The 13230-nt window shown below is 51.8% G+C and overlaps 1 protein-coding gene and 1 long non-coding RNA gene across 2 annotated transcripts; one reads left to right on the top strand and one right to left on the bottom strand.

Annotated features, from left to right (window-relative positions):
• The first annotated feature begins 6080 nt into the window (after nt 1-6080).
• Nucleotides 6081-10898, top strand: LOC120592172 (uncharacterized). Its single transcript, XR_005650071.1, has 3 exons — nt 6081-7387; nt 9548-9732; nt 10344-10898. It is a non-coding gene; the product is annotated as an uncharacterized LOC120592172 (long non-coding RNA).
• Nucleotides 9706-13020, bottom strand: CFAP141 (cilia and flagella associated protein 141). The gene is made up of 4 exons (XM_039849738.1): nt 12929-13020; nt 12553-12593; nt 10891-11020; nt 9706-10258 (listed from the first exon to the last, which is right to left on the bottom strand). Exons 1-4 carry the CDS (start codon nt 12959-12961, stop codon nt 10157-10159), a joined length of 306 nt encoding a protein of 101 aa, XP_039705672.1. The 5' UTR covers nt 12962-13020; the 3' UTR covers nt 9706-10156.
• Between the last annotated feature and the right edge of the window lie 210 nt (nt 13021-13230).

The raw sequence follows: 13230 nt of genomic DNA, 5'->3' as shown, positions 1-13230 counted from the left end.
CCCCATTCCGCCACCTCCTGTACTTAAAAAAGGGTGCGATGACCCCATGACCCGGCCATTGCATTCTCTTTCCTCTCCTCTCCCCTAATCAGCTTCTGATTTAATCTCAGATTGAAAGGACCTTGGACGTTGGTCGTAGAACAATGCGGAGGTTCTTACTGCCACTGAACTGTATGCTCTAAAATGGTTAAAATGGCCAATTTTATGTTATGTATGTTTTTCCACACTTAAGAAAAAAAGAGGATCTTAGACGAACTCGGGGAGGGAAAAAACAAAGTTTGGACTCACCTCACATCCCCCGGCCTTTCTCTGTTCAGACAGTCCTAGCAAATCCCGCGCTTTGCAGCCAGGCTTCTCAGATAGCCAGGACTCTGCATAAACGTGCAGTTATTGACTCCTCCCCCTCTTCTCCTTATGTCTGCGTCAAAGTAAGATGCTCTGTTTACTTGTTTATTAACCCGAAGGGCAGAACTGAGCTGCGATTCCCTTCCCCTAGAGACACATGCATCATGTGGCTGATGACTGACCCTTGCTCTCAATTTTAAACCTTGCTGCCTCCTCAGTCGGTACTTTTCCCAATTGCTATAAATGCCTCGCTTTCCTTCTGACGCTGTGAGGCAGGAGTCAGCAAATTTTTCTGCAAAGGGACAGACAGTGAACATCTCTGGCTTTGCGGGCCATCAGGTGTGGCTGCCATTCCCTCTCAGGAGGAAGCCGGCAGACAACATGCACGTGAATGGGCATGGCAATGTTCCAAGAAAACTGTACAAAACCAAGCTGTGGCAGGATCCCACACCCCCGCCCCGCAGGTGGGAGTTCGCGGCCCCCAGCTTTGAGAAAAGAGACATTTCTCCCTGCCTCCGCCAGGGCCCAGCAGATTTCTGCCTCCTGCCCTCAATCTTTCTCCTATTTCTTGTTCTACAGATCTCTGAGGTACTTAGTGACTTGTTGGGAAATTGAATGAGTTTTTTTTTAACCTACACTTTACATATTTAATGGTTTGGGGTGGATTTCTATATAAATATGAAGTTTTTTTCAAATGAATATGTATTCATTTGAGATACAGGTATATCGATAGCTATCTCATACGATGATACTGAGTAGGCCTAGGTGGGGCGGGGAATGGCACGTGGGCGTGCACATGTGTGTAAAACAGCTGAGGACAGATAATTCATCCCCAGGAAACTATCTTTCCGACGATACCTGTATGTCGTCTGGAACCTCTGTGGCACTCTCTCCCCCCAGATCTCAGGTTAGACTTGCTTGTTCTCTTCGCCGTTCCTGGAATCACCTGCTCACACCCGCATGCTGGCTCTTTCAGCCCGAGGACTTACCCGCATTCGTCAGCCTACGTCTCACAAAACTTATTCACCCGACGTGCCAGGTTGCAGAAACTATCCCCACACCTGTTTACTAGAACCAGCCATACCTGGAGCCTAGGTCAGGCAACTCCAACAGGCCATCAAGCGCTTGTCCAGAGGGGTAACCTGTGTTTTTTGCAGTTTCCCGAGGAAAGGGAGCATTAATAGTTGGCAGTGGCCTCGGCTTTTGGAAACGATGAGTACACACACTGCGCACGCTCCACTCTGTGCCGGGCCCTCCGTTCGGTGTATTCACCAGTACTTAGCGCCTCCCCAGGCCACTGAAAGTGGGAAGCCACCGACAGGGGACCCTAACAGCAAAGAGGCCCCATGTGAGCATCCGAGAACCTTCGTGCCCGGCCCACTCTCTCTAGCTATTTTCCAAAACCAAGTGTGATTTTTAAAGACACGTGCTGTTTCCCCTCAAACCCAGGGCTGAGAACCTGTTTCCATCAGTACCGGGACACCCTCTTGTCGTTAAGATTCCTGGGGGACTTTTCTTCCAAAAATCTTCCCCATGTAGTCTCTCATTTAACTTCGTGGTAAACTTCGAGGTCGAAGATGAAGAAAAGTAGGGGATGGTGGGATAAAATAAAGTGGCAAAGGGAAGTTATTTCATTTTCCACGGGAAAATTCAGCCCTAGAGAAGCTGAGTAGTTCAGTCAAGGTCATAGTGCAAGGTCTGGTGGTGACACCTTTACCCTCTAAGATTACCCGACATCTAAGATTCCTTCTTTCTATTACAGTCTATCATAGGCTGTATGTCCCCTCTGTTGCTCTATAGGAGCGACGCTTCCTATGGCATCTCCGTGGCATAAGGACAGATGTCCTCGTCGGCCAACATAAATAAACCCATATAGGGCCAGGGTCAACGCGACCGCCTTGATCCCATTATGAAATCTGAGCTGGCTTTGCTGGGCAGTTGCGAGATGAGAGTTTCCCTATTAATACCCATACCTACATGCCAAGCCTTGGACACAAAAGCTAAGAATGTGGCGTGGGGGAGGAGGTGGGATAAGTGATAGCACCCTGGACTGCGTCCCTTCCCTTCATCCAGGTGGTTTCTATGTCTGTGTTCTGTGAATCCACAAGTATGTGCATGTCCAAGTGTGTTTGGCCTTAGTCATATTGACACGAAGACCTTATATGCGCGGGTGAAACCCACCCCCCATCTCTCTAATACTCACGTCAGCCGCCTTCTTCTCTGCCAGCTCCAGCTTCTCCTGGGCATCCTTCAGAGCTTCAGAGTACTTGTCCAGCTCATCCTCTGTCCCTTTCAGCTTCTTCTGCATAGCTGCCAGCTCATCTTCCAGCTATAGGAGCCACGAGAGTCGCACACAAGACAGACACACACACCAGTGCTGGCTCGGACCCTGGGCTCTTGAGCCCTGGAAGACCCCAGGGCTGAGCCTCTATTTCACCATCCCCAGAAAGTCTCAGTTCCTCTGCAGTAACTTCCGGCCAGCTGCCCCAGGAGTCATGCTACGGCCTTGGCCTGTGACCCCTAAGACGACGAAGCCATGCTGGGTTTTCGTCTAAGACCCTGGGGCGATAAACATCTTAGGGTGTAGAAGCCTATGATTCCATTTAAGGGAAAAGAGATGCCGCATGCCAGCCTCCCACCTCTTCCTCTAGAAGTCAGAGGTTCTTCCAAAACGTGAGCTACTCTCACCTAAATCAGGGAGACACTGTGGCTGAGAAGGGGCTGCTGACATTCCCAAGGTCACACAGGCAGTCTGTGGCAGACACTCTAGTTGTCCTCTCCCTGTCTGGTAAGACCGGGGAAGAAGGGTCCCTCCCACCTGAAAAAGGAGCTGACACCCGAGGCCTCTGCCTTTCCCGTGAAAACTTCCACTGCATCGTCTTGCTCACCAGCAGGTGAGTGATCACACAGGTACCTACCTGTTTGCTTCTTTCTTCTGCCTGCTTCTGTTCGGCCTCGGCTTGCTCTGCCCGATCCAGAGCGTTCTCCTTGTCCAGCTTCAGCATCTGCATCTTTTTCTTGATGGCCTCCATCTTGGGTTGTGGCCGTCGGTGACCTGCGGACACTGGGGAACTAGAGAAAGGATGGGCTGCTGGCTGAGCGTCTGGGAGTCCCCCCACCCCGTCAGACCTGAGCCTTTATCTCTGCTCCTGGCCCCACCTCCTGTTTCTAATAGGGTCCTGCCAGCTCCCTCCACCCCGTCGTTGTCCCCTGGGAGAACATGGGGTGAGACACTTTGATGGACTGACATCACCACCGAAGAAAAAAATTCAGAACAGCTGAGGCTGATTTTAGACAATGGAAAGTGGGGGAGGAGGGGGGCTCTCCGTGACCCTGAAACTTTCCACTCTCCCCGGGCAGCTCTCTGGGAGTTCCAAAAGAGCGGGGAGCGGGGAGGCGCGGGGAGAACGCTGCAGCGGGTGCTTTGGCAACACTCCGACAGTGGGCGTCAGGTTTCCAGCTGCTCTTCGGCATCCCCTTACTCTCACCTGGACCGTGCTGGATGCCGACCAGTCTCCCCTGGCTGAGTTTTACCTCTCCGTTCCCAGGGAGCTTGAGCAGCAGTGAAGAGGGGAAGCCCTCCGACCCTTGACAACCCCCCCAGATCAAGTTACTGCGCTATTTTGAGAGTCTCCAATTGGCAGGGAGACATCCTTCCTCCCCCTCAAGGGCCACAGGCATGGGTGAGAGGGGAGGCCTGGCATCTGGAAGGCCATCCTGAGCCTCGCGGGGCATGGGGGAGGGACCCAGGGCAGGGGCAGAGTGATCGGACGGGGCGTGCCCTCTGCCCCGCCAAGGCGATCTTGAAATAGAACTTTGATACCCACACAGGCCGAGGTCTGTCCTGCTCCCTCTTCTCAGCCTCCGCTCCCTACGCATTCTCCGCCCTGACCCCCAGCCCCCGCCCCCGCATCATCCTACTCATCATGTCCAGCTCTGTTTGCCCTAGCTTGTTCCAGGCCATGCTTGGTCTTCCGCTTGGAGCCTCGTCACTGACAGGTGGCCATTGATCCCAGTACACTGGCACCATACAATCTGAGAATATGCCAGGGAAAAGGGGACACTGTTCAAGGTGACCAGAGCTATCAGGGAAGAATACAGATGGCTCTAATTAGTCGTAATGTCAAGGATAGATGGGTAGTGTCAGTTCTGAGGCCCGGCAGTCGGGTAGCTGAGACGCCCGCCGCTGAAGCAGAGGCCCAAACTGGAGTTCACTCCCCAGAGCTTCCGGTTACCTAGAGTGGACAGGTAGAGAGACCACCGGGTGACTCTGGAAGGAATGCAGAGAAACCTGAGACCCCTTGCTGTGGGACTAGGGAACAAGAGAGTCCCAGGGACAGGAAGCAAAGGATAATAAGGGGAGGGGGCGTTGAATGAGGAGGAGGATACAAGGGCAGAAGATCCGAGATGCCTCCCTCTGAGTACCAGGGAAATGGAGGAAATGATACTCGAATGTCAGCTCTCTCTGTTCGCACACGAGCCCTGCAGCCTGAGACTGGAATCCGTGTAGGTGGTTCTTCCCGAGGGGTCCTGGAGGGAAGGGACCCCGTAAAAGGCAGGAGCCCCAGAGTCTCAGAGGTCGAGGCAGGCGTGCGATGCCAAATTTCCCACCGCTGTAAGAATATGTTTGACATTTAGTTGGTTCCTAATTCAACAACCCAATATCAAACATATCACACAGAAGCAGGCAGGAGAGCTTTCGTGGCCATCTGCCTTCTTCCCCACTGCGAGTCAATGACAGAGCAGAGGCGCCAGGCACCAAGCGTGGCGAGGTGGAGAGCCAGCTCCTTGGGGAAGGGCACCGACCCCTGCTCTCTGCCTCCTCCCCAAGACGGCCAGCTCTTACTCATCTTCCCTTCGTGCCCCCCCTGTCGGCTCGTCTCCTCCCCGTCCCTGGCCTTTGCTGGGTCACGTCGGCCTAAACCAGGAGGACCATCTGGCCGGGCCGCACATCCGGGCACCTGTCCTTCCCAAAGGCTCCCACATGGAGCTTCTCCCCTGATGTCACGGCCCCAGCGCCCAGCCAGAGGCTAAGCAGTGTCAGCAGCTCCTTGGCAGCCTTGCCACCTGTTCTCAACTCCCTTCCAGCTGCCCCGGGGCTTTTCGGGGGTGGGGTGGGGGCCTGCACGCCCTGCCTTTCCCTTCCAGCAGAATGCCTGCCCTTCCCCGACCACCTCCTCAAGACGGCTGAGGGCCTCCCAGAGGGCCATCCCGGAACCTTCCTGCTCTTAGGTACTACAAATGAGTAGCCGTGAGAAACTTCTAGAATGTTTGACTGCTTCTTCCCACCATCTTGTCCCTTCTCACCTTCTCCCCATGTCCTCCAGGCATCCTCCTTAAAGTCACCCTCGGATGTCCAGAAGAGTGACTTGTCTCACTGACAGGCTCCAGCCTGGGCTCCCAGGCCTGGCACATTGAAAATAAGACTTTAAGAGGTCAAGGGCAAGGGGGCTCCCCCTCCGCCAGGAAGCAACGAGCAGTCCTTAGGACTCGCCGCCTCTCCTGAGAGCTCCTGGCTGGCCTCTCTAAGGGTCTTGCCTCACAGGGATCCAGCCTGCTTCCTTTCTGGGAGATTATTCTTCTGAAGAGAATCAGGTCTGTTGAGTGTCATGTGGCAGGCAGATGCTCCTCTCTACTGTGGCAGAAAAGAGGCTGACTTATAGCTGCACTGGGGTGGGGCGGGGCTTGGGTGGAGTGCAGGGTGGGGGAGGGTGCTCTGCTTTAGCCCCCAGGCCTGTTCCATGTGTCCTCGTTCCCATTAGTCTGGACACCCCCCGCACACACACACACACAGACTCCTCGGTGCCCTTGATGCAGATCAATGGCTTGTCCCAAGCCCCAGTGACTGTTGTGTGGCTCTTGCTTTCCAGAGGGAGACTGACAAGTGGGTGTACAAGCCCCAAAGTAGGCACCTGCGCTGTTGCCTCAGGTCCTTGTTCCTTCGTGGCTCTCGGTTTGGGGTTGTGAGTAATGTTCACTTTCCTGACCTTCCTTTTTACCCCTGCCCCCAAGTCCGAGTTCCCGTTTCCGAGAACCTCGAGTGCCCTGGGGAGCCAGGGGCCGGAAGGAGAGAGGCTGGGGAAAGGACTGGCAGGAATGGAAAGGACTTGAGTGTTTAGGGCTCTAGGCAGGGAGAGGAATGTCCCATGGGGGACAAACAGTTGTCCTAGGAGACTCTGGGTGGCATAAGTAGGCAGAAAGAAACACCGGACGGCCTCTGATGAAAGCCTCCTAGCCCTCCTGGAAGTAGCTTCTGTGCAGCCTTTTCAAACAAGATCGAGCCCTTCTGAGCCGGAGGAGCCGGGTAAGACACCGGCCTCAGAGGGCGAGGGCCCGACGGGTCGACGGGGTGAACTACTCCGCTGACGTGATGAGGGCAGACAGAGGACACTGAGGGGATAGGAGGGGACAGGCTGTGTAGGGGGCCAGTCTGCCAATACGGGAGCCAGCCTGGCACTGACAAGCCCTGGGGAGAGAGGCCAAGGTCAGGGATCAAGGCAGAGGGAGGTGGGGTGTTTTGTGGGGCCAAAGGAACAGAGGAAAGAGGAATAACGATCCGTTGGTGAGGGGTTACACTGGGAGGCGGGGGCAGCCAGGTGATAGAGAGGACATAAAGGGGGTGCGAAAAGAAAACAACAATTTTCCTCCCACCTTTTAAGTCTAGCTGGGCGGATAATCAAATTGACAAGAGACAGATTAACGGGAAATGTCCAAATGTCCGTACTTTGCTCTGCGGATACACTCTGGGGGGCCGTGAGACCAGAAACACACTGGGCGGTGGAGGCTTAGATGCTGTTGTGGGTGGAGGAGAAAGGGGAGCAGGGGTCTGGGTTCCACGTGGGGAAACCTGGCGATTCACAGGTAGCCGAAAAAGAGCAGGACACAGGGACACACGTGTGGCCAACAAATTCCTGCTCGGCAACCAGGGACAAGGGGACACAGGAGATCCAGCAAGCAGGCCCTCTGCTTGGAGGCCTCCTGCCTGGTGCTCGGGTGGCTGTCTGTCGCCTCTGGGAGCAGCCTTTCCATCGGAGTCTCTCAGGTAGGAAGGGGGAGGGCCACAGGTTCTTTCTGCATCTTTTGTTTCATAATAATCAGCTTAAAGTCAGTATCCCAAAAGGCACATTCTGGGGGTCAAAACTTTGGTCCCCTTCGGCAGGAAAACATCATCACGTGTTTGTTTATTTTGCAGTCTGTGCCACCTCTCTGCTAAATGCTTATAGTCGGTCCCCACAGCAACCCAAGGAGGTGGGCGTTACCGACGTTTTCCATGTAAGGGACCGTGACCCAGAAAGTTAAAGCAACCCGCCAAGGCCACACAGGCAGCAAGCGACAGACGCAAAGTTCAAACCCAGATCTGTCAAGTTAGCGCCTGTTCCCCCAACACCGGGCTACGCTGCACATGCGTAAGAGGCGGAGGGCGGCTGCCTGGGAGACAGACACGAGGGGGGCTGAAAGCAGCGAAGGTGGGCTGGACCTGGGGGACCGATGGGGGTGGGGAGCTGGACCTGGGGGACCGATGGGGGTCGGGGGAGGGGCAGGCAGGAGGCGCAGAGATTCGGTCTCAGGTCAGCAGGTCAGATCCAGGCCACGCGTGTGCGGTTCCGTCTCCTCTGAAGCTCGTGTCACACTAGCCATTACTCCCCACTAGCCTGTGAGCGCCACGTCGTTTGGTGTAGTAGTAGACGTGTAACTTATAAAGTGACTCCCGATAAGTCTAGTCCCCGCCTGACACTATGCATAGTCCCTTCAGTATTACTGACTATTCCCCGTGCTGTACTTCACATCCCCGTGACTATTGTGTAACTGCCATTTGTACTTCTTCTTAACCCCTTCCTCTTTTTCACCCAGCCCCGAGCCCTCCTCCCATCTGGCAGCCATCGATTTGTTTTCTGCGAGTCTGTTTCTGTTGTATTTGTTCATTAATTCTGTTCTTCGGATTCTACATATAAGTAAAGTCTTTAACGTCTTTAAAGTAATTGTCTTTGTCTGACCTATTTCGCTTGTCGTAATGCCTTCTAGGTCCATCCATGTTGTTGCAAATAGTCAGATGTCATTCTTTTTTACGGTCGAGAAATATTCCATTGTTTATATGTACCATGTCTTCTTTATCCATTCATCTATTGATGGACATTTAGGTGGCTCCCTAAAGCCACCGAAACTCCCATATCTTGGCTGTTGTAAATAATGCTGCAGTGAACATAGGGGCACATGTATCTTTTTGAATTAGTGTCTTGGATTCTTCAGATAAATACCCAGAATTGCTGGGTCATAAAGTAGTTCTAGTTTTAATTTTCTGCGGAACCTCCATCCTGTTTTCCATAGTGGCTGCACCAATTTATAATCTCATCAACAGCGCACGAGGGTTCCCTTTTTTCCACATCCTCACCAACACTTATTTTTAATCCTCTTAATGACCCTATGAGATGGGTATTATTGTCCCCATTTTCAGAAGAGGAAACCGAGGCTTAGAGAAGTAACTTATACATGGTGACACAATCATTAGGAGAAGCCCGACTTTGAACCCACACTGGACTTCACGGCTGTGTCCTCTCTGGACCTCGACGCCTCTCTGTGCTTGTCAGTGGGGTGTAGGGAGAGAAGGGATCGGCAGCTCTGATCACTGAAAAATATATATTGAGGGATGGAGACGGACTTGGGGGAGGAGGAAAGAAAAGGTGTGAGTCTTGCGGTGGAGGTGTAGTCACGTGGAGTCGAGGGCGGGAAAAGAGCACCGTGAAAGGACGAGTGACCAGTTCGTATGCAAATGGCAAGGGGGAGAGCGTGGAAAAGCGTGTGGTGGTGATTACATCACAGGGCGATGGTGTCTTCCTGCGGCTTTACCGGGCCATCTCTCCATAGAGAGAATAAGCGGATGATGGTTGCCAAAAGGTAGGGGAGGAGGATGAGAACTTTTTTAAAAAATGGAGCTCTCTCTGCTTTGGGATGTCATTTGAATGCGAAGTGGAAAGTAAGGCTTTTTGTGGCCTAGAGATGCATACGATTACCACTACTTTGCAGTCTTTTTCAAAGTTTGACTGTCTTTAGATTTAACGATCCTTCTGGTCCTCTGTAAATCCTACGACTGCTTACATCTATTTGTTAAGTTACCTGCCTGCCCTGTAAAGGCATTTGAGTTTGGAACCAAAAGGATTCCAAACGGAATCAAAAAGATTCAAAAGGAATTTGAGTCATTTTGCAGAGGTGGGATTCAGGCCCGGAAGAAAGGGACTGACCCCAAGGTCTCAAAGTAACCGGCTGACCCAACACCTAAAATCCAAGCCTCCTGACACTCGAGCAGCTCGGCGCCTGTGGATTAACAGCCACATTCAGAGCCGCTTGTCCAAGGGTACCGAAGAGATCAGCGGAAGTGAGATCTAAGATGCGGTGAGCAAAATCCGGCAGCTACGTTAAGATTACGGTACTTGCGAATAAGCACTTTTGAAGCAAATCAAGACTTAGGGCCGAAAGGATGAGTCGAGCGGTCTAAGTTTGAACCTTTAAGAGCTAGCTTTACTTGTCAGAGCAAATCGGGACCCTCTCACACTGTCCACCTCCCCTCCCCTCGCCCCGCTGCGTATCTCACGCTGGCCACAAGGTGTCACTCGTTTTCACCGTTGTTTCGTGGGTGTTTTCCCAGTAGCATCAGGGGTTGACGTGAGAAAGGGGTTGAGCGCGGGAGCACCGTGCTAAGTCCCGGGCGGATAGCTAGATACAGGTGTGTTTGGGGAAGGACGGTCAAGGTAGTGGGGGCTCAAGGCGGCTAGGTGAGCAGACGCGGTTAAATGGAAGGGCAGTGCTTCGGATGCCATCAGAGTCTCTCCACGTAAAAAGCTTTGCCCGTCTGTCTCAGTTCCTGTTGGTACTGCCGATGCTCCTTTTCAAGCAGCTGGTGCAGAGCAGCTTGACGGACCTGGGGCGGAGGGTGGGGGCAGAACAGAGTGTGATGTTTGCCCTGTTTACCCCCGCTTCTCTCTCCCTGGTTACTTTGCCATCAGTGGTGTTCTCTTGGATATGGACTTAGCTGTGACATCAAGTTAGGCAGTGGCATAGAGGCTGACCACTGCAGGAGAAGCCTACGCAAGTTTTTCTCCAGGGGTGAAGCCCCATGTTCAGAAGATATTTGCTGAGAACATACCATGAACCAGGAACTCTGCTGGGTATCCGGAGACAAGATGGTGACATGACAGCAGTTGAGGACCCCAGAGAATGAGGGGCAGAGAGAGAGAGAGAGAGAGAGAGAGTTTTGAGAGGCAGGTACAGGGCACTAAAGCAGTTTTGAGTCTCACCAAGATGAGAGGAGCAAAGACTAGACTGCACTTTGGGACTCTGGAATGTTCCTTCTGCAGCTGAACGCAAAGCCTCATTTAATGAGCAGAGCGCTTTGGCATTTGGAGTGAGAGTTATTGTCTCCGTAATGGTGGAAACCTCAGAGGCAAATGAAATGGGCGAGTGACCGCAGAGACCAGGAGCCTGGGAAGCCCAGTGGGCAAAGGCACAGGGCCGCAGCGGGAGGGACCTCTGGTCACCCGTGCAAGAACTCACCACCAGCAGTTGCTTGTTGGCCAGTGCCAACTCCTGTACCATGGTGTCCTGCATCCTTAGGTAGGCATAGGGGTTTCTCCTCTGGCTCAATGTCATCTGCCACACACAGTGAGTGTGTGAATTTTGCCACCTGCCCCAGGTATAAAGGTAGGGGTCGAATGGGTTAGAGTTAGGAGTGGGAACGAAAACCCCATCAATGAGGCTGCTTCTTCACCAGAAACTCTGTGACAGTCAGAGGACTGTAAACTCCTTGAAAGGCCAACTAGAAGTGACTTAGAACCTAGTATATAGTACACACACTATGTCATTTCATCATTGTGATAACCATGTGACACACACATTAATTTTTGCATTATACAGACAAAGAAACGAAGTTCAGATGGGTTGCCCAAGGTCGCTCAATGGCAGACCTGGGTGTCAAGTCCGAGCTAAGGATTACTTCCCGCCATCACGCCAGTGATTCTCAGCCTGGGCTAGTCACATTCTGGAATGCTTTGTTAAGGTTTGTTTTCATACGTAAGAGGCGTGTACATATGTATCATCTATGCATACATACATATATATATATATATGTATTCTCTACTCAGATAACCCTTATTGAGATTTTTCTTAAAATCAAGTATTTTTTACAGATGACTAGGAAATTAAACATACAGAAATAGTCAATTACAAGCGAAAGCTTCATTCTTTTGCCCGCACCAGTCCATCTCAACTGTTATCACGGTTTCTTGTGTATCTTTCCAGAAAAATCTTCTATCATATACCAGCAAGGATAGCTTTTTATTTATTTTTAACATGGAATCATACATTTATATAAGTAATATTACTTAACAATTTGGACTTTTCCTATCAGCGCATAGAGACTCGCTTCGTGCGGTTCGAAGGCTGCCTAGTATTTTTGTATCATAATTTAACCAGCGGGTTAAAACCCGGTGGTTTCTAGCTTTTCCACTTTCATAAACAATGCTGTCGTTTGAAGGTGCGTGTTTGTAAGGTAAATAAATTCCTAGGAGTTGTCATTTCAGAGGTAACTTAAATTGATAGATTTCATCAAACTGCCTTTGTAAAAAAAGGCTGCATCAACTTTGACTCCTGCTAAGATTATACACATTCTTGTTACCACAAATCCTTGCTAGCTCTCGGTCTAACTTGAAACCTTAAAAAACGGGGCTACCCTATCCAATCCGACCATTTTAGTCCAAATCTTCCGGATTAAGACCTAAGTATGTTTTTTTTAAAAGGCGCCCAGGTGAAGGAGATACACAGCTTAGTCTTTTGAGTCTTCTCACTCATTCAATAAATATTTCCTGCATCCCTAACAGGATTAGTAAAGCGCCAGGCAACAACAGTAAACACTTGCCTTTTCCTTATAAATAAATAAACAAATAAATAAATAAAATGAAAACAACAAAAGCTTGGTGCGATTCTCCTTCAGAGAACATAAAGCCAGGGCCAACAACAGCGTGTCTATGCAGCCTAAGCTAGCGGGCCCTTGGAGGCTGGTCTCTGCTCGTGGGAACGAGGGGGCTTTGGCCCCGCCATTTTCTTTCCTTCTTGATGAGCCCCCAACAGGATGCAGCAGAGCTGAGAGGCGGCTCAGGGAGGCCGGGGGGGAAAGAGGTCAAGTTGAAGGATCGCAGAAGACATGGAAGTGGAGATTACCTGTCAACCATCTTCCGAAGTTCCAGGGCCCTTTCAAAACTCTGCAAGAAAAGTGAGTTCTGTTGCCCTGCGTCACCTCCATCGCCATGTCCAGGCCCCTACTGGGGGAGGGGGAGGGGAGACACAGAGACCTTTCTCTTCGGAGAAGGCGTGGCCAGCTTCCTAGGGGAGGAAGGCACTGGGCCTCGCAGGACGGAGGACAGGCAGCGCTTGGAACGGCCCAGGTATCTGAATGCCTACTGCGTGCCAGACAGTCTCCCACTCCTGCTCTTACCTCCTGCACATCAAGGGCCTCTCAGGGAGAGAGCCACTGGTCAGCTGATCTGGAGCCTGGAGGGAGCCCCTCCTGCCCAGCCCCCCTTCCCACTCCGCATACCTTGTCCACCTTTCCCATTTTTTCCACAGACATGTCTGTAGACTTGCTTGATAACGTCTTGGGAGCCTGAGCAGGCTCCTTTCAATTTGGTTCAGTCACCAAGGTTTCAGTAGTCATAGCAACATTTACGCCTTCAACAATGACCCTGAGTCTAGGAGGTGATTGGTCATCTGGCCTGTCACCCCGGAGACGTGAAGGGAATCCTGGTTCTCCAGCTTCTATTAGTGACACAGGTAATTCTCTGAGGAAGGACCGGAGTCCCAATTTCAGGACTTCTGTTGGGTCCCAAGAAGTAGCCGCAT

This window comes from Pteropus medius, unplaced genomic scaffold (genome assembly GCF_902729225.1).
Source record: "Pteropus medius unplaced genomic scaffold, Ma_sr-lr_union100, whole genome shotgun sequence".
NCBI classification, from domain to species: Eukaryota; Metazoa; Chordata; class Mammalia; order Chiroptera; family Pteropodidae; genus Pteropus; species Pteropus medius.
This window is presented reverse-complemented; position numbering and strand designations above follow the sequence as displayed.

Coding starts and splice junctions, on each gene's coding strand:
- CFAP141 (XM_039849738.1), bottom strand. CDS start 12,961: ATGTCTGTGGAAAAAATGGGAAAGGTGGACAAG. Junction 12,594..12,928: donor AAATGGGAAAGGTGGACAAG/GTATGCGGAGTG, acceptor CTTTTCTTGCAG/AGTTTTGAAAGGGCCCTGGA. Junction 11,021..12,552: donor CTTCGGAAGATGGTTGACAG/GTAATCTCCACT, acceptor TACCTGGGGCAG/GTGGCAAAATTCACACACTC.